The following is a 26,687-nucleotide window of genomic DNA, read 5'->3' as shown; positions in this document are numbered from 1 at the left end:
TATTTCTTGATCTAGTCCACAATAACTTACAATAGTTATTTCTAATAGAACTAAATCTACCCAAAATCTAACCAATTTTTAATGTTTCAGCATCTATTTAAATTTTTTTTCACAGCACATTAAAAGAAAAGGTAAAAGATGGGTGGGGTTGCATATGTCTATATTTCCAGTCATTGAGGAAGTGGAGGCAGGAGGGCTGTTTGAATTCAGGAACTCAAGGCCAGCTAGACAACATAGCAAAACTTCATCTCCAAAAAAAAAAGGGAAAAAGTATATTTTACAATCAGTCTCAGATTCATTTCAAGTTTTCAAGGCACTATGTGATTCTTAACATGTCAGGTTATTTGTATTTAGTCAGCAACACCAGAAAGAAATGAAGAACTTCTTTGTGCTACTTGACTCACCATGTGGACATGAAGAGATTTAGTAGGATCCAGGATGCTAGAATCAATTAGCATTAACAGTTTTCTCCGTATATCAGCTGCTCTAAATGATACAGTATTGGTCTGAGATGCGGTTACACACATACATAAGAACTTGAGCATGTCTAAAAGAAGTAGATCTTGCTTTGACAATTCTTCAGCTAATGGATTCATGGCGCCTAAAAAAAAAAAAAAAAAACAAAAAAAAAACACTTCATTAACACTAAGAGAGGGGCACGGTAGTCATATACATTGAATACAAATTCAAACATCTCTCCAACTTTCCACTATGCAAATAATCTATCATGTGATTATACTTCTTAATTTTAAATTCTTCCCAAGAACAAAACAAAACTAGTTAAGTTCAACTAAAAATCAGAAAGATTTAAAGTATACAGTAAAGGAGCAATCCTAACAGACTAAAGCATAAAGTTGACACCAGTGAGGCATTTTATTATAAAGAGGTAAAAGAACTCTCAAGCAGTAAAGATGTATTTACCAATAGTACTTTGGCTCTCCCCAGAATCACTTGCATCACTCACATTACCAACAGGGTAATCTTTAAGAAGATCCATGGAAGATGAATCCTTCGCCTCCTTTAGATTTTCATCAGTATCATCTTTCACTGAGTCTATTTCTCCATGGTCAAATGGCTTTTGATAAAGGATGCCTGCAAACAAGAAAAATAAAGATATTCAAGTTGACTTCTTTCAGAAGCACAGTGTAGTTAAAATTCGCCTGATCCAAAATTCAAAGAAAAAAGGGTATATAAACTAGGTCTAGGTTATAGAATAATACATAAATTTTTAAAATAACTTCTTACATAAAGAAGTTCAATAGTTATTTCATTGTATTCGAATACTATGTCACCACTCTATACCCCATGAATACCTACAACTATAATTTGAGTATACAAAAATTAAATTTTAAAAAGTTTTATATAATACCCCAAATTAGTGGGGATGTGGGGAAAAAGTATAAACTGCTATGACTTTTGGAGGACGAAACGTCCCTCAAAAAGTAAAATCCAAGCCAGGTATAGTGGCATGCACCTGAAGCACCTATAGTCCTATCTCCTCAGGAGGCTGAGGAAGGAAGATAGATTGACCAGAAGTTTGAGGTCAGCCTCGGCAACATAGAGAGACCCTATCTTTAAAAAAAAAAAAAAAAAAAAAAAAAAGGTAAAATTCACTTTCCTTTTGAATAAGCAAGTTCCTTACTAGAATTTTTCCTACATCCTTTAAATGGGTTTTTTTATACTTAATAGATAGCCAAGTAACTACAATGTGCAAAAGGCACTGTTTTAGACAACAAAAAAGGTACAGTGTAAGTATAAGCCCAGTTATATAGAAGAAGAAAAATATCACAATAAAAACATGTTGCCTGTTTGGCAATGTTATGTGTTTGTCAGATTTTTAAAGATGACAGAATTATTTTGAATTTTGCTGTAGGATCACACAGAAATAGTTATAAGCCTGGATGATTAGTCCCCAATTTTTCAGTCTATTTTTTATTGGGAAACTAAAACCCAGGAACTATCCGAGGTATTGATATTAAGAAGTAATCAAACATATTTCCCCAAAACCAAATAACTTTATTTAATTTTCACATTTATAAAAATGTAAGTTGCTGGGGGCTGGGGCTGTAGCTCAGTGGTAAAGCATTTTCCTAGCACACATGAGGCACTTGGTTTGATCCTCAGCACCACATAAAGGTATAAAAAAGTTTTAAAAAAATATAAGTGTTATACACTCTGATACATATCCCTATTTGCTATTTCAACCAAAAAGAGAAGTTTAGAAACAATGAAATATGGTTGCAGAAAAGCATACTTACTAAACTTTTACAAATTTCTGCAATGTCGTTCATGAGCTTTGATGTTAACAATCGTAGGAAAAAGCCAGATACAATCTTTCTGGATTCTGCTATAATTGAGACAAACACAAAGAATAAAAACAATCATTCTTGGCAATAATATTTTCTCTATCTTAAATAAAATGTAGATAAAGAGCTCACTATTAGCTCAAAACTGCTGCTTCAAAAATGTTAACCTATTTTCTTAGAATAATAATAACTATAGCAAATGTCTTTCATTAGTCTAAACAACATTAAAATTTCAGCTATTATTCATTCCAAACCTAAGTAACAATTATAAGCTAGAATTTATTTTTACACTTTTCTCCTTCCCCATTTATAGCAAAATGCTGAAAAAAAAATCACAAAACCAAAAAATGTATGTTAATAATACTGATATATGCTCTCAAAGATGTTTCCAATTATTAACAACACTCTGGTCTGGCTCAGTTAATCTACAAGCCTGCTCGAAATCAAAACACCGATTATACATAGTATCACTCTCCATCAAATTTTGTGTAAGATCATCTGGGTAAAAGAAAGAAAAGTTTGTACTGGAGTTAATTTATCTCACTAACCCTCCCAAAGCATTATGCACATTACATACTAGATGACAAATTTTTATTAAATGAATGAAAATATGCTAGCAACGAAAGATTCATCTAAGCAGTAATATATACAAGTGCTAAGACAATCTCAGCTACTTTCCTGAAATAATGAAGTTAGTTTCATGAGAACTCAGGTTACATATTTATTTACTCCTCTGGATATTACCTTTCTTTAGCACTCCATTTCATTTTAAATCAGTTTATAAACTTATGAATGGACCAACAAACCCACCAGCACCACCAAGTAACTACACCATAAATAGGCTATACTACCAAGTAAGAATACCTTACCTTGGTACAGTTACACAAGCAACTTATACACAGATGTATCATATTTCTCAATGAACCAATTCTATATTCTTCATTTGTCTTATTTTTAAACAGAGAGATACTCTCTCCTGCACACTGCATTAGAGACTATTAAGAACAATAAAAGAAAAAAATACAAATTCCAGTTAAAATTATACTTTAGTATTGCTTTTCAAAGTTTCACTTAAGAGTCAAAACTTAAATGTTTTTAGAAGTTGCATATAGTTATACAATAAAATTCAAAATTATGATCAAAATGATGACAAATCTCATACCCTTTTCTCACTGCAAATTGTACCACAGTGGAGTACAAACAGATGAACAAGTTTCAACCTTAAAGCCTAGTTGATTAATACCTTTAATCAAGGATTCTTTGGGATAAATCATTACAGGAAAAACTATTTAAAGCATGGGTAAAAATAAATTTTAATGTGAGATTATTTATTTATAGTTGGCTCATAAAAATTTTAAATCTTAAGGAAAGACAGTATAATTGCTTTTCAGACTGTATAAATGAAAGAGATTCAGGCTAAGTATCCTTATTCAAAATGCTTAGGACAAAGGGTTTCAGAGTTGAGATTTTTTCAGGTTTTGTAATATTTCCATGCATGTGAAATATCTGAAGATGAGATCTAAGTCTAAACATAAAATTCATTTGTTTCATATACTTTACACATAGCCTGAAGGTAATCTGTACAAGTACATGTTATGTGCCTATGTTTTGACTGTGACCTGTCAAGAATGTCAGGTGTGGAATTTTGTATTTGTCATGTTAGCACTCAAAAAGTTTCAGGTTTTGAAGCATTTCAGATTTCAGCTTTTCAGATTAGGGATGCTAAACCTGCATAATATTTTGTCTTATATAACAATTTTCTCAGAAAAACTTTAGGATAAATTGTCCTACCTTAGCTTTCTGGAATAATTCTGATTTATATGCTTCCTCTTCAGATAATACACCAATATAACAAAAGCAGCCGAGAACACCCACCAAAAGACTTGAACAACGGACAAGTGTTTCTGAATTTGTAATCTTAAATAAAACCAGAATTTTTTTTTTAAAAAATGGATTTCATAAGTAATTCTGAGTACTCTGGAATTACTTTGTGAGAACAAGTTTTGTGTACATACTAAGAAACGAAATTCAGTTAATTGAGTTAAAGGTGAAATGTTCTGAGCATCTTTAAAAATACCTACAAATCACTACAGAGTTATGATAACCAGGATTTTCAACAAAAATGGCTTAGGTATCTCCTAGTGCCAAGGAGGATATTTCCCTTTAAAGTGGCAGAAATTAGATTCATATAGAGAGACAGTAAAGGACAATTTAAGCTTCTGAGGGACCACACTTGACTTATTCAGTCATTTAGATTCCACATACTAGGGGAAAATATTTTTGCCAGCAGATACTTTTAGATAATTTTATAAAATTATGTATAAGTGCGAAGACTACACAGAAAAATACAATTTTTGGATTTTTTTTGTTTCAATATTATAGGAAATGGTGTTCTAGGGGAAAATAAAGAAAACTAAAATTACTTTGTAATGAAAGTGAATATAATGATATAGAAGAAGGTCAGTAATTAATGATAAATAAGACCGATGAAACAGGTATACTGCCCTTCTTGGTTCTTCAGGTTGTAATCTTAAAATAAACCTGACTACTGAATTCACTCCCTTGAATAGCTTATAGGCTTTACTTTATCAACAATTTTTTTTTTTATCATTTACCACTTAACAAGACATTGTAGAGGATAGAGAGATTTATATATATATATATATATATAATTTTATATATATATAATTTATATATATATATATATATACCCTTTAGGAAACCATGGTAGTTTAAGAGATATCTGTGTATAAGAACAAAGAAGATAGTAAAGACTGAAGTAAAGGGAGGGGAGAGGGTAAGGGGGTAGGGAGATTTGGAGAATGAATCAGACATTATTACACCAAGTACATATAATTATGGGAATCTACAGCATATATAACCAGAAGAATGAGAAATTATACTCCACTTACATATGATGTATCAAAAAAGTACATTCTACTATCATGTATAACTAATTAAAACCAACTTTTAAAAAATTTTAGAAGACTGAAATATTAAGAAAATTAAAAGATGAAAAATTTGTATGTCTGTGCTTTTTGTAAAAAAAAAAAGGTTTTAGTAAGGATTTTAACATGTGGATGATTTAGAAATGCATTTCAAGTTCAAAGAAATGGGAGTTTTGACAAGAGAATAGTACACACAAAGTTGGAATTTTTTTAAGTAAAAGAAAATTTGAAAAATTCCTAAATGACCTTTAAAAACTGAGTAATTGCCAGTACACTTATTATAATTCTTTATTTTTATTGTAAACAAAGGGGTACAACTTGTTTCTCTGTTTGTATATGAAGTAGAGGCATACCATTGTGTAATCATACATTTACATAGGGTAATGGTGTTTGATTCATTCCTTCCACTTCCAATGGCACCACAATCTAACAAAGCTGTTTAAATTGTATCTTTTGGGGGCTGGGGATGTAGTTCAATGACAGAGTACTTGCCTAGGATATACAAGGCCTTGCGTTCAACCCAAAACCACAAAAAAGAAAAAAAAAAAAGAAAAAAAAAAGAAAAATAAATAATAAATTAGATCTCTCCTGTTAATGTAACGTCACCCTCCTTTGTATTGAGAGGTTTGTTTTATCATGTAATTCTTCTATTCCAGCCTTTGTATTCCCCACTAACCTAACCAAATAACTGTTTATTTCTACCAGAATTCCTGGTAGAAGAGACATCCTCAAAATTATTCTTCAGTTTTCCTTTCTTTGTGCTGTTTTCCCTCATGTTGCCACGTCTTGACATTTTTCTCTTAAAACCAAGCCTATCACCATCCTTAGTGCCTTTTTCTACTCATATTTCTCATTAACAATCTACAAAAGTTGAATACAGGCTTTTGTTCTTTTTCTAAAAAATCTCACCTCAAATGAGTAATTATTAAGAAGTTTTTCTGCTAATCCCAGAAGATAGCGATCCAATGATTCCTTGAGATTTTGATGAACAGAAAAACCAATACTGGATTGATACTTTTCTACAGCACATTCCTCCACAACAGTTAAAAAATCCATCTTGTCAAAGTTGTCTGAAGAAACAGTTGTTCTACTTCTGAGAATGAAGGCTCTTCTTTAACTTTTTGATGGTGTTCACTTCAAGAGAATAAGATTTTTATAACCAAAACACCTAATCCTTTCTCTCCATATGTTAGCAATGTTTTACATATTAAAACATTAACATAAGGCAGGTGTGGTGGCACATGTCTCAGTTGCCCAGGATGGCAAGTTTAAGGTCAGCCTAGGCAACTGAGGGAGACAGTCTCCAAATAAACAAAAACTTTTAAAGGAGCAGGGGATATATCTCAGTGACAAAGCATTTGCCTAGCATTCATTAAGACCCTGGGTTAAATCCCTCAGTACTATGTGTGTGGAAGGGGTGGGGGGGAATGGCAAGGACACAGACATGAACACAGCATCTACATCATTCAAAGATCACTTAACAAATTAATGGTAAAGGATTTAAATGGTTTTCCTTTTTGGTCTTTGATACCTATATATTAAATTTCATTATTCAGTAGCAAATTTTACTAGCAGGTAGATAAAAAGAAATCCAGGTTACAATTTCAATGGGCAATTCAAAAAAATATTAGAAAGAAAAACGGTATTCCTTTTTTCATTTCTGATTTCTCCAAACTGCAGGATTTTTTTTATCCTATACCATTCTTACACGCTTTTGAAAAATTCAGAAACTTCATGCCAGTGAGTCATTTTCAATTGCAATGACAATAGTCAATTAACTAAAACCAAGTTTTTGTTTATTTTTATTTTCAATTGTTTTTAGTTTTTAAAGCTAACATTTTATGTAACATATAAAAATGGGTCACCTAAGAAAGTTCACATAAAGTTTATATTCCTAATTTCCTACCACAACCATTCAAGTTTTTCCACTGACACTTGTCATGTTACACTATACAGCATTAGAAAATAATTACCTTGATCTGAAGTTATAGAACATGGATTATAATCACTGAATTACATATATCTTTTCTCAATGGATGTGATTTTTTTTAACTTGAACAATTAAGTCATAATTAACAAGATGAAGCCACTACCCTGATAAAAGTATTACTTTTGTAATTAAAGATAACATACCATTCTTGCACACTTTGAAACAAATTCATTGCAGCTTTGCAGTTTTTCATTGTGAGACTCACAAGAATTTTCTCCAGGATGAGATGAGGAAAATTACTAACAAGAAAAACAAAAAGCTTTTATATTAAAAGACAATAAGCCATTTAAAAAATTCTTTAACATCCATTCTTTAACATGTTTAACTATAAAGTTTTATTTCTAACATGTGGATCCTAAATTAAAATTGTTTTCCTCTGTAGTGAATCTTTTAATATCTGAAAGGAGAATTTAGAGGATATACATTATGTTACTATTGCTTCCAAACTGCTTGGAAGCAGAATCATATTTAATTTTTAAAGATTATTTCTAAAATAAACAAGTTTATGAAATGAAAGCAAAGCACAGGATCCAGAGGTTGGCCCTCTAGTCATAAATTCAAATCAGCATCTGTGAAAAGGTTATGTGAACAAGCTGCTCTGGTCCCCCATCCTATGGCTTAAGTCCTATTTTGTCTTTCTTTTGTTTGTTTGTTTGTTTGTTTTTTGGAGGGGTAGGTTACTGGGGATTGAACTCAGGGGCATTCAGTCACTGAGCCACATCCCCAACCCTATTTTGTATTTTATTTAGACACAGGGTCTCACTGAGTTGCCTCACCATTGCTGAGGCTGGCTTTGAACTTGAGACCCTCCTGCCTCAGTCTCCTGAGATGCTGGGATTATACGTGCCTGGCTTTCTTGTCTCTTCATTCTATTAATTTAATAAACTTCGCCCAGAACATACTCTCATAATGACTATGGATTAAGGATCCACATGAGTCAGAAAGTGGACTTATTTACAGAAGATCACAAAGAAAAATAAATGCTCAAAGAAATATATGTGGTGGGAAAGGTTGGTTAACAGGTACTAATTTAAAGGAGAAAGAATTTCTGGTGAAGGGCACAGGAATGTGTTCACTATAAATAAATGTAACTGTTTGGAATAGATATGTTTTCCCTGATCTAAACAATACACAATGTATATCAAAACATCATATGGTATCCCATAAATATGTACAATTTACACATATCAGTTAAAAATTTTGAAAAGAATTGTATGTATATTCCCCATACTCACAGTGAGACAACCTTTACAGAAATGATCCAAGCACAAAGTCTCAGAACACAGTAAAACAAAAATAATGGATAACATTTAGGCCAAACATCGGAAATCTTGCATTATCATAAAATAAAGCCACCTGGGATCAAACATGTAGAGGGAGCCTTATAAAACAAAATAAAGGGGCTGGGATTGTAACTCAGTGGTAGAGTGCTTGCCTCACACATGGGAGGCACTGAGTCCAATCCTCAGCACCACATAAAAATAACGGTATTAAGGTATTTTGTCTGTATATAACTAAAACAAACAAACAAACAAACAAAAAATTAAAATAAAAAAATAAAAAATCAAACAGAATGTGACAAGCTAAAATTACCTCTGAAGAATTGGGGGCAATTCTGCATTGTCTTCTAAGTCATCTTCTAACTGATAAAATAACAGCCATCTCATTATTGATTCCTTTAAAGTAAAACTTCTGTTTACATCACATATATTCTGCTCTGTTCCCTTTTTTACTGTTTCTGGAACTACACTGTTGGTCAGTGCCAAAGTCAAACAGCATACTGAAGGACTACAAAGAAGCAAAAACAACTGTTAAAAGTAACATCTATGAGAGCAGAAAGCTTATCTATCACTGTGCCTGCAATACTCAGGACAGTGACAGGCACAAGACAGTCATGTACATTTTGTCAAAAAAAAAAAAAAAAGGTGTATAAAAAGTCTAGTAACACTTAAGGTAATTCTTGATAAAACTCTCTCTATGCAATCGGAGAAAATCATACTAAATGAAAATCAGAGTTGAATGTTTCCTCTCATGTGGAAGTTAGATCAAAATAAGGGAAAGAAGGCAGTGGGGGAAGGGACACAGTATCAGGGAAGATCAGAGGAGTATAAGGAGAACAAGAGGGAATGAAGTGGAGGGGAGGAGGGAAGAAAGGAAGGAAGGAAGAGAAAGAGGAAGAAATATGGAATGAATTTAACAAATCCTATTATGTACATATATAAATATACCAAAGGGAATTTCACCTTTTTGTATATGTAGAAAGTAACAACCAAAAACAAAATAAAGGAGTAAAAGGAAGATCAGTAGAGGAGAAAAGAGGGAGAGAGAAGGGGATCGAAATCAAATCTCTTGCATGTATGATTTTGTCAAAATGAACCCAAACTCTACATATAATTATAACACTCTAATAAAAAAACTATAGTAACAGTATGCAGAACTATAAAAAATATGGTTTATGAATACTGAATACATAATTGTAAACTGTAGATAAAAGAAATATAATCTCTAATTCTTAAAGAAATTCTTTAAAACTAGCCTTAGTAATTCTTCACATCGGAAACTATATTCACATTTACAAATTAAGTCTTTTTGGCCAAACAACAAAAGCAGTTTAAAAAAGAATTTAATTATATGTTTAAGTAAAATAATAAACTATGAATATGATCAAGGGTGAGTGTGTGTGGGGGGGTGTGTGTGTGGGTGTGTGTGTGTGTGTGTAAAATCTGATGCAGTGCATATTCAACTTACCCAGAAGGTTTGCAGACAGATCCAGTAAATAACTTCCAGAATTCTCTGTCAACCTCAACTAAATTACCTTGAATAATGGCTCCAAGGAGACCAAAGTTTTCAGTCTGCATCTGTTCAGAACTTATACCACGAAATGTAACAGACCAAATTTTAATCCAGAGCTTTACTAAATCTGATTTTTGAGAGCTTTCTAGGTTTGATTTCTTGCCTTGACACAATGCAACTTCAATAAGGCATCGTAATACATATGGTGTGCGTTCCCCATGTCGCTGTTGAGGCAGAAGCTGGTACAGTATCATCAGTAATGGAGATATCTCACAGTTAGGTAAACTTGCAGGGTACTTTGATATTAATTGAGTTGTGATCTGTAGCCTAAAAGAAAAATGTTAAACGAGTAAGAAGGGGGGGGGAGAAGTTATCTGAAAAGTTTTCAATCCCATTAACAAGTTAAAGGAAAATACATAGTATACTAACATGATATACTTCTAGTAGTTTAATTAAAGCATCACCATCAAAATTTCTATATTGTTCCCCAAATAAAACGGCTGTCAGGGCTGGGGCTGTGGGTTCAGTGGTAGAGTGCTTGCCTAGCACATGTGAGGAACTGGGTTCAACCCTCAGCACCACATAAAATTAAATAGTCATTAAAAAGGTAATAAAATGGCTGTTAATACTTACTAGGTCCTACTTCCTAAAATGGTAGGAAGAGTAACAACCTTCTGGTTACTTGAGTAAGCTATTTTGTTTATCTTAAATGAAAATTCTGAATAACTAATAATATTCTACTTAAGAGTTATTTTGCCCACTCCTACTCTACGTCACCAAAGGCATTCCTTTACAACAAGAAAAACCTAAAAAGTTGCCTTTCTTTGACATTAATTCCATTAATTTAATAAATATCTGCTGTGAAATCTCTAGAATGTGCTTCTCAAGAACAGAAACTGTATGCTATTCATCACTGTAGAAGTAATGCTTAGCATATAATAGGTACTCAATAAATAACTCTTGACTTAAAGGACAGATTATGAACTAGGTACCCTCAACTATAAAATAGCAGAAGTTTAAGAAACATCAAAATAATATACCTTTTTCTCACAATTCAATTGTATTGAAACATTCCATCAACATAGTAAAAATCAAAAGAGCATTGATCACAAGACTATCATCTTTAAATTTCTAAATGTCATTGGGCATGTTATTTAACACTTCTGGATATTTTGTGATTCCACAGAATTCCACAATTATTTAAATATCTGTGAGTGGTATATGAGAAGAAAGAAAAAAACCCTATCATTATGACATAAGGTCAAAATTATTCTGATTTCTGAAGTGTATTTTTAATTCCTTTCTAATTTAATTCCATAGGAAGGTGCTATGACACCAACTGTCTCCCTGTTAAGGTGTACAACTCAGTGAATTTTAAGGCAGAAACAACTGACTGCCTATCATTCAGTCAGTACCCCGCTTTTTACTTGCTATGTCTATATGTTTAAGAAAGCTGGCCCTGTCCCTGGCCCCAGGAAACAAGCCATTAATGATTAACCTCAACCTGTCATGGCACCACAATTCCTTTGCTAATAATTAGTTTGGGAATAGACAAATGACTTATTTCTAGCCAATGAGATGAAATGATTTTGTCAAAGGTTTTCTCGGAAAAAAACGAAATGAGACTGAAATGGTACTAAGTAAGAAAAAGATGACATTTACCAAGGCACAAGATCAAAATCATTTTGTGACTTCTGAAGATAATCTTTTATTACTTCCCAACCTAGTTCTATTTTCCTTCTTTTGCAAGGTATGCTATAATCACTAGATTCTCTTTGTGTAGTAGTGTAAGACTGAGAAATCTCCAAAGATCTGGTATCTTCATTAAAAACCTGTAAAATAAAAATAAGTCTATATTTTCCACCGCTATTGTTTTTAATATTTCATCTGGAAAAAAATTCTTTTCCAATGAAAATACAGGGAACTAAAAGCAAGAATATTGTTATAAAAATATATAAAAATGATAACTGTAAGAAAAAACATTTTACATAACAGTAATGACATTTTTAGAAAGTGAGTAACGTATTAGGTACTAGGTATTTTGGATACATTTACTACAAGCACCAAGAAATCTAAAACTAAAGCAAAAACTTATATTTTCAAAGGAATAAATTATAAACTTACCATTAATAAATATTTGACATGAAATAAAAACCTAGGATGTTAACCAACCTCTGGGAAAAAAAAGTTTTACTAAAGGAAAAATAGGTCACCAACTGAATATGTAGGCAAAACATAGTATTCCCAATACAATTAAATATTATTCAGGCATAAAAAGGAATAAAGTACTGATTCATGGTATGATATACTAAAGGAAGGAAACCAGACACGAAAGACCACATACTGTATGATTCCATTTCTGTGGAACATTCAAAATAGGCAAATTCGGAGACATTGGAAGTAGATTATGGTTGGTTGCTAGATGCTAAGATAAGATTGTAATTGAATGCTAACGGATATGAGGTTTCTTTTTGGGGTGATGGAAATGTTCTATAACTAAATAGTCCTGATGATTTTGTAACAATAAAATTACTAATGACCACTGAAAGACACATAAAAACTGTGAACTTTAGGCTAAACGAATTCTTATTTAACATCAAAGAAACATTATGGCTAGGGTTGTGTTATTTGCTATAGATAATCTTTTAAGAATGGAAGCTGGGGGCTGGGGACATAGCTCAGTTGGTAGAGTGCTTGCCTTGCGTGTACAAGGCCCTGAGTTCGATCCCCAACACCGCAAAAAAAAAAAAAAAAAAAAAAAGAATGGAAGCTGGGTGAGGTAGCACATGCCTGTAATCCCAGCAGCTCAGGAGGCTGAGGCAGGAGGATGATGAGTTCAAAGCCAGCCTCAACAAAAGTGAGGCACTAAGCAACTCAGTAAGACCCTGTCTCTAAATAAAATATAAAATTATAAAATAGGGTTGGGGATGTTCCTCAGTGGTTGAGTGCCCCTGAGTTCAATCCCCAGTACCAAAAAAAAGAAGGAAAAGTCCATTATTAGTTTAGTTTTATTAAGCCCATATGTGCAAAAGAGTTATCTTTTAAGTAAGAAGGGTAGACTGGAGTTGTGGCTCAGTGGTAGAGCATTTGCCTGGCATGTGTAAGGCCCTGGGTTCAATCCTCAGCACCACATTTAAATAAATAAATAAATAAAAGAACCATTGATAATTTAAAAAAATTTTAAAAAGGGTAATTCCAAAAATGTATATATACCTTTATGTATATTTATATATTATATATACATTTACATACATGTATATTGTATATACACATATATTATATATACATCATATATACATATATACACATTTTGAAAGGAATAACAATTATAGGCTTTTTATGATAGCAGAGGGGTTAAAAAACCCATCAAAAGGAAAATGAACAGGAAATTTCAAAATGTGACAAGATCTACTGTACCTGATGACAAACATCTGCCATTAATTCAATCAAATTTTCCTTGACAGCAATATTACGAGATCCTGCAGAGTATTTTCCTCTACTTCCTATATGACTTATCTCATTCACTAGAAGTTCATATAAGTTGTATAAAATACTCTGCCATTTTGGTGATTCATAAGCACCTATAATAAAATATTAAACATAATTTATACACTCTATTTGCACTGCACCCCCCAACAAAATTATTCAGCTGTTAAGGTTTATCAAGCATTAGAAGACAACTAGCTCAATCATCTATTCAGTACTAACACCACCTCTGACAATATCCTTGACATGTTCTACTTCCTAACTGCATCCACTCTACAGTCAAAGGTATTTATTTTCTTCCAGATTCTGATTCACCTTTTAAAATTTATTCTCCCCCTAAGCCAAAGACAATTAATATGTTTCTTTTTCATGAGGATCTTATAAGGTCACTGTTCTTATTTTTCCCAATTGGCTCTTGACCGACCTTCTCCTGGGGGCTCAAACTTGCACAATCGGTGCTTGACACCCCGCCCAGACCCCTAGCAACAAGGCTCACCCAATCAACTCTCACCCCGCTTCATGCCCCGACCAATCAGCCTCTTCCCGGCCCTATATAAGTGTGTACATTTTTAAAATAAAACGGAACTGCTCTGGTGTTTGGCTTTGGCTCATGTCTCTGTCTGATTCCTTTAAGATCTTATGTGTTTCTTGTTTTCTAAAACATTACCAGTTCCTTCAACTAACATATAAATGACATGTTATCCATTTGTGGCAGTTATTTTCAACATCCCAGTCATGTTTTGCAAGAAACACTCCAGTCAACTATGTCCCTCTTACAATGCTGACTTTGTAGTCAACAGGGTCAAGTAAATACAGTATTCCAACTGTGCTCTGAGCAATATGGGGAACGAAAGGGCTATTAATTCCCACAAAGAACCATAAAATTTATGAATGCAGTCTGAAACTATGTTAGCTTTTCTAGCAGCCTCATTATCCTACCAATTTTCAAATCACCCTAAAAATGCAGTTAACTAAAACCCTAAACATATAAAATCATTTCCTAATATGCCTAATCATCCTACTGGTAACAGCTAGGTAAAAGAGGTAAAACTATAATAAACCACCATTCTTTTACTTCTGGTGGTTTCATATTCTAAATGTATATCTAAATATACACACTAAAAAAGCCATGAAACGTACATAGCTAGTTTAACAAAAAGTGGCTACGATAGTTTTCCTCTTTTTGGGCTGTTAACACTCAATGTGACATGCCATCTTAATAAAGTCATATAGTAGTCATGATGAACTGATCCAAAGGCTAGTATAAGCCCAAAGGCAATCATAGGTGGAGCATACGGGCGCTCGCTCAGCTCCAGTTCCACCAGATGAAATTCTGATCTACTGAAGAGAATTGCACCATTTAAGCAATTCTCTCTTGGTAAAAGATAAATGGAAAAGAAACCAGGGAGGAGAAGTAATATATTACTAACTCGCATTCCTGTGAAAGCAATATGTACATAACTTCCTTGAAAAATGAATAATCTGATTGGCTGCTTTCACTGTTTATCTTCTAATAAAAGCAATAAGTGAGTTGGGTGTGGTGATGCACACCTGCAATTCCAGCAATTCAGGAGGCTGAGCCAGGAAGATCTCAAGATCAAGGCCAGACTGGGACACTCAGACCCTATCTCAAAATAAAAAAGAAAGATGGAAAGATGGGCACGGGATGTAGCATCCCTGGGTTCAATCCCCAGTACCACAAAAAAGCAGTATAGGGCTTAACATTTTTTTTTTTTTGCGGTGCTAGGGATTGAAACCAGGGTCTTGTGCTTGCAAGGCAAGCACTCTACCAACGGAGCTACTTTCCTAGCATGTGTGAGGCACTGGGTTCGATCCTCAGCACCACATATAAATAAACAAAAATAAATAAAAATTTTTAAAAAAAGCAATATATAAATAAGCAAGATCCTGCTTTCTCTAAATTCTGTTACCTCTTAGTATCTAGCTGCAATTGCACAATCAGCTCCTAAGACAGAATAAGCAAAGTCTTGCACTTATTTGTATTTCTCATAATACCCTAACACTGTATTGAACAAATGGAAAGGCATGATATAAGTTGTTACTACTGTTCAAATTCTAAAAATGTATTAAAAATTCTAAAAACTAATCACATTATCAAGTAGAGAAATCTAGAGGAAGATCAAATTGTCCTAAAGAATACTGACATCATACTTAAGCCTCTATGTTTTAATGAAGTAACAAATTCAAAACAGTAAAAATTGTCTTTATACCTTTTTCCTGGGTTTTGGCTCCTTTTGGATGATGGATATAAATTTGCAGTTGAAATAATTCAATAATTACTTCTTTTAAGGAATCATTAAGTCTATGTTGAGTCCAAACATAAAGTAGAGTAGGAAGAATTTCATCTCCTAATTCACACACTTGAATTCGAAAGTCGACAGCCAAAGATTTCAGGAAGAAAATAAGCGCTGCTAAGATATGACTAAGACCTGCAGAACTCTTTTCTTGTCTGTGACAGAAAACAAACAAACTTAACTTTATAAAATGGGGGAACAAACTACATATACTAAGGATAGTTATGAAGCTACAAGCTAAAAAAACAAAAAAAAAACCCAAAAACCTAATTTCCAAACAATAGTTTGATTCAAAACCAATGAGAAAGTCAGGCACAGTGCCATGTATCTGTAGTCTCAGCCCCTGGCGAAGTTGAGGTGGAAGTATCAGTTAAGCCCATGAGTTCAAGACCAACTTGACAAGACCCCATTTAAAAATAAAATAAAATAAAATAAACCAGCATTACACTCTACAATAATAAAAACTGCTTCTTTTCAGTGCTAAGTGATCACTTCTGTTAGCTCTGCTGAAACGGTCTAAAATATACCAAGTGATTGTAATACCTACCATTTATAAAACTGTTCACATTATAAACTGGATAATGCCACACAAATGTGTATTAAAACTTCCAAAATATATTTTTACTTTAATCTCAATATACTACTTCTATCCTCAAAATGGAAAAGAAAAATTACTTGTAGTATGTTTAACTTTCCTGGATTCATTATTCTAACAGGACAGATTTCCCACTTAATACAATTTAGTGTTCTACATATTGAGTTGAATTCAGTGAGTGTTGGACCTGAGTCTTTAGGAACCTACTGATTCTGTTACAACAGGTCAATGCTTTATTTAAAAGGTAGTATTTTACATTACCACCAACATGAGAGTTTTCTCCAAATTCTTATCACCATTTTTAAATATTTTTGCATGTTTAAAAAATAGCTCTTCTAACAGAGGTGATATGATATCTTAGAGTGATTTTGACTTGCATTTCCCCAATAGCTGATGAAGTTGAGCATCATCTCATTAATTTGTTGGTCCCTGAATTTCTTCTTTTGAGAAGTATTCGATTCTAATCCTTTGCCCATTTGTTTTTGTATTTTTGTTATTTTAAGTACTTTTTGTATTCTGTATATTAATCCTTTGTCAAATGAAAAATTTGCAAAAAAAGTTTTCCCTTTCTATAGGTTGTCTCTTCATTCTGTTGACTGATTTTTGTGCAGTCTTAACTAAGGATTGGAGATGTGTACCAATGTTTCCCTTATGTTTTCTTGTTTTAAGTTTCATAGGTTTAGGTCTTATATTAAGGTCTCTGATCCACTCTATTTTTGTAAGGATAAGAAATGGGTCAAGTTTCTTACATGTATTGAAATTCTGTATCCCAAGAATATGTACAAATTACGTGTCAAAAAAATTTAAAGTATAAGGAGATGAAAATGTTAAGTACCCTGATTTGATCATTATACACTGCATGCATATAGTAAATGATCACATTATACTCCAAAAATTTGTAGAATTAAAATAATCATTTTCTAAAAAGGTCAGTTTTACTTACCGAATTTAAAATGAGACCAAATGAATTTTCAACACACACACACACACACACACACACACACACACAAATCTAAAAACTCCAAACAAAAAGAAACGACATTACCTTGCATATTGAATAGCCTTGGAAAAAAAAATCCAAAAATTTAGAACTTAATCCATCAGTTTGTGAACAGCATCCTTTGGTAACTGCATGAATTATTCTAGCCACTAAAACTCTATTAATGTCTTGGGAAGGTTTGAGGTACAGTCTGAAGTACACAGAGAATAATTCTAAAAGAAACAAACAAAAAAACCCCACATTATTATCATTATCATTATTATTTTTATTTTTCAATACTGAGGACTGAACCTAGGGGTCCTTTACCACTGTGCTACACATCTCCAGTTCTTTTTATTTTTATTGACAGGGTCTCACTAAGTTGTTGAGGTTAGACTTAAACTGGAGATCCTCCTACCTCAGCTTCCTGAATCACTGGGATTACAGGTGTACCACCACACCTGGAAACCTATTATTAAAAAAAAAAAAAATCAAAGCAAATGTGTTCAATGTCATAATTCAATCGAGATATTCCAAAATCTAACATAAGTAAAATGATTAAAAATTGTTCTAATTTATATTTAACAGTCTAAAAGTATTCCATCAATATTTAGTGTGAAAGCATTAGTTTAAGAGTCAGACTTCAGGTAAGTTACTTAACTTCTCTAAACCCAAGGTCCTTGATCTAGGTCTAATAAGCAACTTGACAAAGTCCATACTCCACAGTTCTAGTTTTATATTAATGCTGTTTGATTAGTAATATATGTAAATAGGTCATGAACTATGAAGGTTTCAAATTTTATTGTTCATAACCTAATACACAGCATGGCACTTTCATGGATGCCAATGGATGACAAGAGATTCTTTCTGGGGGGAGAAGGATATCTGGGGACAAGGCATCCTTGATCAAAGAAAAAGGAGTTTATTCCTCTTAGAAATGTCTCTTGCTTTCTGTTTCAGATCCCCAGTCCCAAAAGCTATGTAGGGGGACATTTGACAAAAGTGAAAACAGTAGGCTGAGAGAAATCCTGGCCTTTTTATAAATGAATGGGTTGCAAGAAAATCTGTCCTTTCTGGATAAAGTCAATATCTCTATCTTCCAAGGCTGTTCACTATAAAAACACCCTTGAAAAAACAGCAGTCACAGTCTCTGCTTGTGAGACATGCAGAAAGGCAAAACGCATTAAGAGTTATCTCCCAAAACAAAAAAAAAAAGCGAAGTTACTAATGCAGGCCTTTCTTCCTAGTAAGAGTCCTCAGTGAAGGAGGTTAGAATAACAACTAAGTGAATCTTCCTTTTCAACTATATATGCCATGATTCTGACAGAGAATAAATGATTTAAAATAAGATATTAAACACAAGGGTAATGATAATATAAACATGTCAAACATTGCACAGAAAGGAAAACAATTATTTAAGTGATTTCCATCATTCTATAAGACATTAGTTTAAAGAACTCTTCTCAAGGCTTCCCAAGGAGTTCTCACTATAGTAAATATAGGCAATGATAAAAATGACCAAGTTTATATGCACAAATTTGGAGTGGGAAAACAGGAGGGGCACCTTTACCATTTTCCTCCTTTTACTTATTAGGGACAGAGGTGAAATAGGAAAAGCCAACATGGCAACTAATTATTTCTGAATCCCAGACTTCAGGGATTTATACTAGTTGGGGGGATATGATCCAAATTCTCATAGAATCCTACAAACGCTCTTAGCAGTAGGGAAGAAGGCTGGCATAAGACATTCAGTAAGTCTCAGAAGAGAAGAGACCCGTTTCAAAAAGGCTATAGTACATGCCTTAAGAATTCACTTTCTCCATGAATTTAGTTAACAAAATAAGTTCAAAAGTTCTAAAAAGTAAGACAACTTGATATGTATGAAAAAGGAGATTCTGGAATTGAGAAAATAACTTCTATTCTTTTTCTTGCCTAACTGCCCGGCTGTAACCTCCAGTACAATGCTGAAATGCTATGGAACAGACATATGTGTCTTGTTGTTCATTTGTCTTATGAAAGATTTTTAAATTATGGATTCAATGTCTTTGATAATTACAGGCCTATTCAGATTGTCTATTTCATATTACTTGTTTCCACAATGTGTGGCTCTGAAGAATAGGTCCATTTAAATATGTTGGAGTTGCTCACAGTATTCTCTTATTATTTAAATTTTATAGGATCTATAATTATATTCCATTTTATTCTTGATGCTTATCTCTTAACCTTTCACTCTTGCTAAAGACCACAGATTTTATTGATGTTTTTAATGAATAAAATTTTCGTTTCACTGATTTTTCTCTATTTTTCTGTTTCAATTTCATTGACTTCTGCTCTTCTGCTACTCTGAAGTTTCAGGGTTTTTTTGTTGTTCTTTCCTAGTTTTTTTAGATGGAATCTTAAGATTACTGATTATACATTGAGACCTTTCTTCTTTCCTAATGTAGTAGACATTGCTACAAATTATCCTCTCGGCACACTTTCAGCTGCATTCCAAAATATTATTAAATTTTTCACTTTATTCAGTTCTAAGTATATGTTGATTCTGAGATTTCTCTTCAAACTATGAATTATATAAAAATGTGTGTCATTTCACAAAAGTACAATAAACAGAATAATATGGAATACAATAGAAGGAAAGGAACCGATTTAGAAACAAATCAGAAAATGGCAGTGACAGGTTGAGATCTGCAGAATACAAAGAAACCAGGTAGGGGACAGTTTCTGAAAAGAAAAGAACAAATAATTTAAGTCAAGATGGAGCTTGCACACTCTCAACAGCAGTGTGTTAGATGATGCTTAACAGTGAGGAAAATGATATTAGAACTTTTTTTTCCATTTTTTCTTGCCATTTTTATATTTTTATTCATTTTTATTTTATTTTTACAGATTGTATTTTGATTTATTGTACACAAATGAGGTACAACTTTTTATTTCTATGGTTGTACACGATGTAGATTCACGCCATTCGTGTAATCATACACATACATACGGTAATGATGTCTGTTTCATTCCACTATCTTTCCTACACCCACCCTCCCCGCTCTCATGTCCCTCTATACAATCTAAAGTTTCTCCCTTCTTCTCTTACCCCCACACCCCCATTATGTATCATCATCCACTTATCAGAGAAAACACTCGCCTTTGGTTTTTGGGGATTGGCTTATTTCACTTAGCATGATATTCTCCAATTCCATCCATCTATCTGCAACTGCCATAATTTTATTCTTCATGGCTGAGTAATATTCCATCAAATATATATACCACAGTTTATTTATCCATTCATCTACTGAAGGGCATCTCGATTGGTCCCACAATCTAGCTATTGTGAATTGAGCAGCTACAAACATTGATGTGGTTGCATCACTGTAGTATATGATTTTAAATAAGTCCTTTGGGTATAAATTGAGGAGTGGGATAATTGGGTCACAAGGTGGGTCCATTCCAAGTTTATTGAAGAATCTCAATACTGCTTTCCAAAGTGGCTGCACCAATTTGCAATTTCACCAGCGATGTATGAGTGTGCCTTTTCCCCCATATCCACGCCAACACCTAATATTGCTTGTGTTCTTGATAATAGCATTCTAATTAGAGTGAGATGAAATCTTAGGGTGGGTTTGATTTGCATTTCTCTAATAATAGAGATGTTGAACACTTTTTCATTGTATTTATTAATCACCTGTGTATCTTCTTCTGTGAAGTGTCTTCCCAGTTCCTTAGCCCATTTATTGAATGGGTTCTTTGTATTTTGGGTGTAAAGTTTTTAAAGATCTTTATAAATTTTGGAGATTAGTGCTCTGTCTGAAGTGCATTTGGAAAAGATTTTCTCCCACCCTGTAGGCTCTTTTCACATTACTGATTGTTTCCTTTGCTGAGAAAAACCTTTTTAGTTTGAATCTATCCCATTTACTGATCCTTGCTTTCATTTCTTGCAATTCAGGAGTCTTGTTACGGAAGTCTGGTCCTAAGTCAAAAGGATGAAGATTTGGGTCTAATTTTTCTTCTATTTGTTGCAGGGTCTCTGGTCTAATTCCTAGGTCCTTGATCCATTTTGAATTGAGTTTTGTGCAAGAACTTTTTAAAAATTAAAATTACAAATAAAAATTAAGTTTTACTGATATTTAATACAGAAATTGACAATGGCTACCTTGGAACATGGTGGTTTCTTACAAAATTATCCATAGTCATTTATATAATCCAGCAATCACAATTCTTTATGTTTTCCCAAAGAAATAAAGTCCACACAAAAACCTTCCTATGGATGTTTACCGTAGATTCAGTTGTACTTGCCAAATCTCAGAGACAACTAAGATATCCATCAGTAGGTGAATAAACTGTAGTGTATCCAGACTAGGAATATTGTTTTTCACTAAAAAGAAACAAGTATCAAACAAAAGATATGAATGAAACTTAAATGCATATTAGAAAGTGAAACAAGCCAATTGGAAAAGGCTTCATCCTGAATACATGATTCAAGACAAAACCCTGGAGATAGTAAAAGATCAGTGATTCCTAGAGATTGGGGAGGAAAAAACAGGGAAAGCACAAGTTGATTTTAAGGCAATAAAACTATTCTGTAAGACATTATAATGGTGAACAAATGTTACACAGTTGTCAAAATTTAGAATATACAACATTACGAGGAAACTAACGAAAACTATGAACTTCGGGTGATAATCATATGTCAGAGTCAATTCACTGATTTTTAATAAACCTACCACTTTGGTGAGGGATATTTATAGCAGGACAGGTTGTGCATGTGTGGAATCACAGGGTATATGGGAAATTCCAGTACTTTCTACTCGGTTTTATTGTGAAACTAAAACTGCTCTAAAAAATAAAGTCTCTTTTTTAAAAAAGTATGGAAACCACCAGGTTATTACCTGTGTAGGTGGAGCAAAGAAATTAGAAGGATGGGAGTAGGCTTTAGTTAAGTCAGCAAGGTAGAGAGAAGCAAAATTATGCAAAGCTTTTAAAGCCTGGAAGTGAAACCCATATTTTATACTAATTGTACCAGAAAGCTACTGAATGTTTCCAACCTTTCTTTCATGTTACTTTATTAGAAAAGCTATCTTGAACCAAAAGCTGAATCCTTGTTTTAGTACCCTTTTAACTCAGGAAACAAAAATAACCAATGTTCCCGTGTACTAAACTGCACTACCAAATACTTTTTATTATATTTATACGTATCTGAGTTACTCTCATCTTTAACAGAACCCTTCTTTCTCCTTCCCCTTGCAACCAAGCCTTCTGAAAGCACTGAATAGGTTATACTCTTTATCCTCACTAGATATCCAAGCTATCAAGTCATTCTGTTACAGGACTGACTGACTATACTCAATTGGCTCTAACTGCTCCTTATAAAATAATTCAATCAACAAGCATAGTTACACACTGCTTTCAAATATACATGGAACATTTATCAACATAGACCTTACTGCAGGTCACAGAAATACCTTTGCAATTTTAAATAATTTAGTCCACAAAAAATTATTCTCTGACCCTAATGTAATTAGAATAGAAAGCATAAAACAAAAGAAAATCACCCCAAATGATTGAATATTAAACACACTTCCAAATATCTATGGGTCAAATAAGAATGCTCAAGAAAAACTAGAATTTGTGTTGAATAAACATGAAAATGTCAAAATTTGTGAAATGCGATTATTGCATATTTAGAAAAAAATTACACAAATCACATATTAGGAAGATCTCATATATCAACAATATAAGTTTCTATTTAAAAAAACTTTAAAAAGAATAAACTCAAGACAAAGAGAAGGAATAAACTAATAAGGTTGTAAATCAATAAAGAGGCAATAATTACAGAGTCTACACACACTGAAAGGATAACAAAGAGAATAATGTGAACATTCAACAACTTAAGATTAAATGCATGAATTCCATGAAAGAAACAAATTACCAAAGTCACTGAAAAAGAACCTAAATAATCCTTTACCTATTAAGAAAACTGAATTCATAGTTAAAAAACCTTCCAACAACTCCAAATTCAATCCAGTAATATGTTAAAGATGTACTATAAGAACAACTCATGAGGGGGAAATGGAAGATGGTGGATTAGAAGAAAGCTGCATTTCAAGCCACACAGTGGCTCAAGACTAAAGCAGCAGGTGTACAGCTTCTCAGAGAGGTGGGTGTAAGAGGGATTTCACTAAAATTCAATATTAGAAACTAAAAGCAGCATAGGGTCTTGGAAATTTGAGTACAATAAATGAAGAGAGAGTACATTGGAGCTGATCGGGCTGCCCCACAGGGGCTCCCAGAAAAGACTGACACAGACACGGAACAGCTGGGGGAACAATTTTGGTACAGAAAAAACTTGCGTAATCTTCAGTGATCCTGTGGTGGTACTGTGTGCTGGTGCTTGAAAAGCAACTCTGTATCTCTGCTGGCCTAGGAGAGCTAAGGTGGGAGCCACCTTGGGGCAAGCATGCTGGCACAGTGACTCCCAGACGCAGGAGATCAGAACAAACAGTCACAATATCCTGACAGGCACACACCACGTGGCCTAGGCTGGGTCTGATGGAACGTGAGTAAAACAGGTGTGGAGGATACCATACCCAGGGGGATTCGACTAGAAGGGCAAAGGGGACCCTGACTCACTTCTTTGTATTTGGCAGATCATGTGACTAGTTGAAACAAGTCAGGAGTCTGAGCAGGAGAGGGTGAATACACTCAAGGAAGCCTGGGAAGACCGTGCTTGTGAGCAGTGGTGAGTGGAGGATTCTCCCTGCAACCCCTTCCAGATTGGATTTCTTGGGAGGCTACTGAGAACCTGACCTGCAGAAGAGATGGACAACTGTCTAGCCCTAAGGGTAGGCTGATCTAATCTCTCCAATGCAGGCCCCTACTCAACAGAGACCTGATTAGATATAAGCCCCATCCTCTGCAATGGCCCTTGGAACTCTGCAGAAGCTGTACCCTGGGAGTGCACCAAACTGGTCCAAATGGACAAAATGCCAACTGACAGTTCATGTTAACCCATCCCACATCATACTGGTGAGAAGGGAAGCTGAGTCTTACATCAAATGGCCTTCATCTTGGGATTATCCAACTGGTAGCTCACAGAGCAAAACAAAACAAAAACAGGAAGGTGTTAACAACCTCACCCTTTGCTTTATCAGTACATAATTCAGGAAGAACTGAAAAGAAAGAACTTTGGACATGGACAGTGACCACCTAATCTGGCCAACTTTTTCTTTTTTTTTTTTTGTGGTACTGGGGATTTAAACCCAGGGCCTTGTGCTTGCGAGGCAAGCACTCAACCAACTGAGCTATATCCCCAGCCCCCTGGCCAACTATTTTGACTACCTCAGGGGGAGATGGTTCCTTCATTCTTAAGATTTAGGGTTTAAAAATGCTTTTTCTTTCCATGTGTAGGAACCCACATGCATGAATTCTGGCTATGCATATTGGTTCTAGGACATGCATCATACACTTATTTTTCTCTAATTTTAGCATTTTTAATGTGATTATTTTTTCCTAACATTGTCTTTTGAGGGTCAAAGTTTTTTGGATTGCACATTTTAGTTTGGTTTTATTTTCATTTATTTTTCTCATCTCTCCTTCTCTTATCTTCTCCTGCTAACAGCCAAATTCTATTGTCTCATCCTCTCTGCCAATACTTTGCTCTTCTATTTTTCCCTTCCTTCTGTAAAAACATCACCTGCTACATCTCTTCAAAGTTCTCTTCATTCACTTTTTGAAATTGTAAACTGTCTTCTAACTTTCTAAAATATTTTCTTTCCCCTAATAAACTATTTTTGAGAATTAATTGGTTTATATAAATCCTGCCACCACCATTAATGCTAATACAATCACTGCTGCTGTGCATGATATAGCTGACACCTGCTGTCTGCTTTAAAGTCAAATCTAGTTCATGGTTATTATTTTTACTATTGACAACTGCTGAACCAACCATTCCTGCATAAGAGTCTAAATTAATGTTGAAGACATTAGGAACTGAGTATTTACTTTAATGTTGTATACTGTATGCAAGGGTTGTTACTACTGTTTATTTCTTCCCCTTCTGTGAGGTGCTTTGAACATACAGGGACACTAAAAGTTCACAGGTTAGAGACTGCTGCTGAACAAAACATTTCCTGACATTACTCCAACTCAAAGAAGTAGGGAGACAAAAGCCCCAAACGAACAACAAGGACCCAAGGAGAAACAAAAAAAGAGGAAACTCAGGCATCTACTCGTACATCAAAAACAGAGAGAAGTCCCAGAACAAATTAGATAATTACACAATAAAGGACATACACACAAAAAGGGTGGGGGAGGAATCCACCTCACTTGTGCAAGTTCAAGATCTCTGAACACAAGACCAAAAAGGCAACAACTGCCCCCCCCAACCCACAATCCCCCAATAAAGGATCCCACAGATAGTGAGGTAGATGAAAGAGCCCAGAGAAAGAGTATAAAAAACTGATTAATATGTTCAATGAGGGGCTGGCGTTGTGGCTCAGTGGTAGAGCACTTGCCTAGCACTGGGTTTGATTGTCAGCACCACATAAAAATAAAATAAACAAAAAAATAAGGTAAAATGTTCAATAAATTATAAGATCTAAAGAAATTAAAAGAGCAATTACAGGAGGTGAAAGAACATTTTAATAAAAAAAAAAAAAATAGTGAGGAGACCAGTGGCTCACAAGGCTGAGGCAAGAGAATCACAAGTTCAAAGCCAGCCTCAGCAACTTAGTAAAGTCCTAAGTAATTCAGCGAGACCCTGTCTCAACATAAAATATAAAAAAGGCTGAGGATGTGGGTCAGTGATTGAGTGCCCCTGGGTTCACTTCCTGGTAGGTAGGTAGGTAGGTAGGTAAGTAGGTAGGTAGGTAGGTAGGTAAGTAGGTAAGTAAGTAGGTAAGTAAGTAAAGTAAGTAAGAAAAAAAGAAAGAAAGAAAGTATAGAAAACAAGAACTCCTAGAAAAGAAAGACACAATCAATCAAATTAAAAACTCACTTGAAAAGACATCATTAACAAATAAGAATGCATTGAGAATAGAACCTCAGCCCTTAAAGGTAGAATTTCAGGCCTTGAAGACAGGCTATATGATCTTGAGTAAACAGAAGGCCATGAAGGGAAAAAAATTATACAACATGACCAGAATATATAAGAACTCTGGGACAACATTAAAAAACCAAACCTGGGATATTACTGGGATAGAAAAGAACGTGGACAACACTTCTATTCAATATCGTCCTTGAAACTCTAGCCAGAACAATTAGACAGACCAAAGAAATTAAAGGGA

The 26,687-nt window shown here is 34.0% G+C and overlaps 1 protein-coding gene across 1 annotated transcript in view; it reads right to left on the bottom strand.

The window, feature by feature from the left end:
* Atm (ATM serine/threonine kinase) overlaps window positions 1-26,687 on the bottom strand; it is a 152,519-nt gene that overhangs the window by 108,166 nt on the left and 17,666 nt on the right. Inside the window, 16 exon segments of the mRNA XM_047515806.1 lie at window positions 405-601; window positions 922-1,092; window positions 2,255-2,331; window positions 2,334-2,347; window positions 3,176-3,301; window positions 4,098-4,223; window positions 6,164-6,321; window positions 6,324-6,388; window positions 7,388-7,483; window positions 8,838-9,032; window positions 9,993-10,364; window positions 11,700-11,869; window positions 13,455-13,618; window positions 15,755-15,993; window positions 17,479-17,507; window positions 17,509-17,645. Of these exon segments, the coding sequence (XP_047371762.1) occupies window positions 405-601; window positions 922-1,092; window positions 2,255-2,331; window positions 2,334-2,347; window positions 3,176-3,301; window positions 4,098-4,223; window positions 6,164-6,321; window positions 6,324-6,388; window positions 7,388-7,483; window positions 8,838-9,032; window positions 9,993-10,364; window positions 11,700-11,869; window positions 13,455-13,618; window positions 15,755-15,993; window positions 17,479-17,507; window positions 17,509-17,645 (2,336 nt within the window).

Source organism: Sciurus carolinensis, chromosome 11, assembly GCF_902686445.1.
Source record: "Sciurus carolinensis chromosome 11, mSciCar1.2, whole genome shotgun sequence".
Lineage (NCBI taxonomy): Eukaryota > Metazoa > Chordata > Mammalia > Rodentia > Sciuridae > Sciurus > Sciurus carolinensis.
The sequence above is the reverse complement of the archived record's forward strand: the minus strand, read 5'-3'. Positions and strand labels throughout refer to the sequence as shown.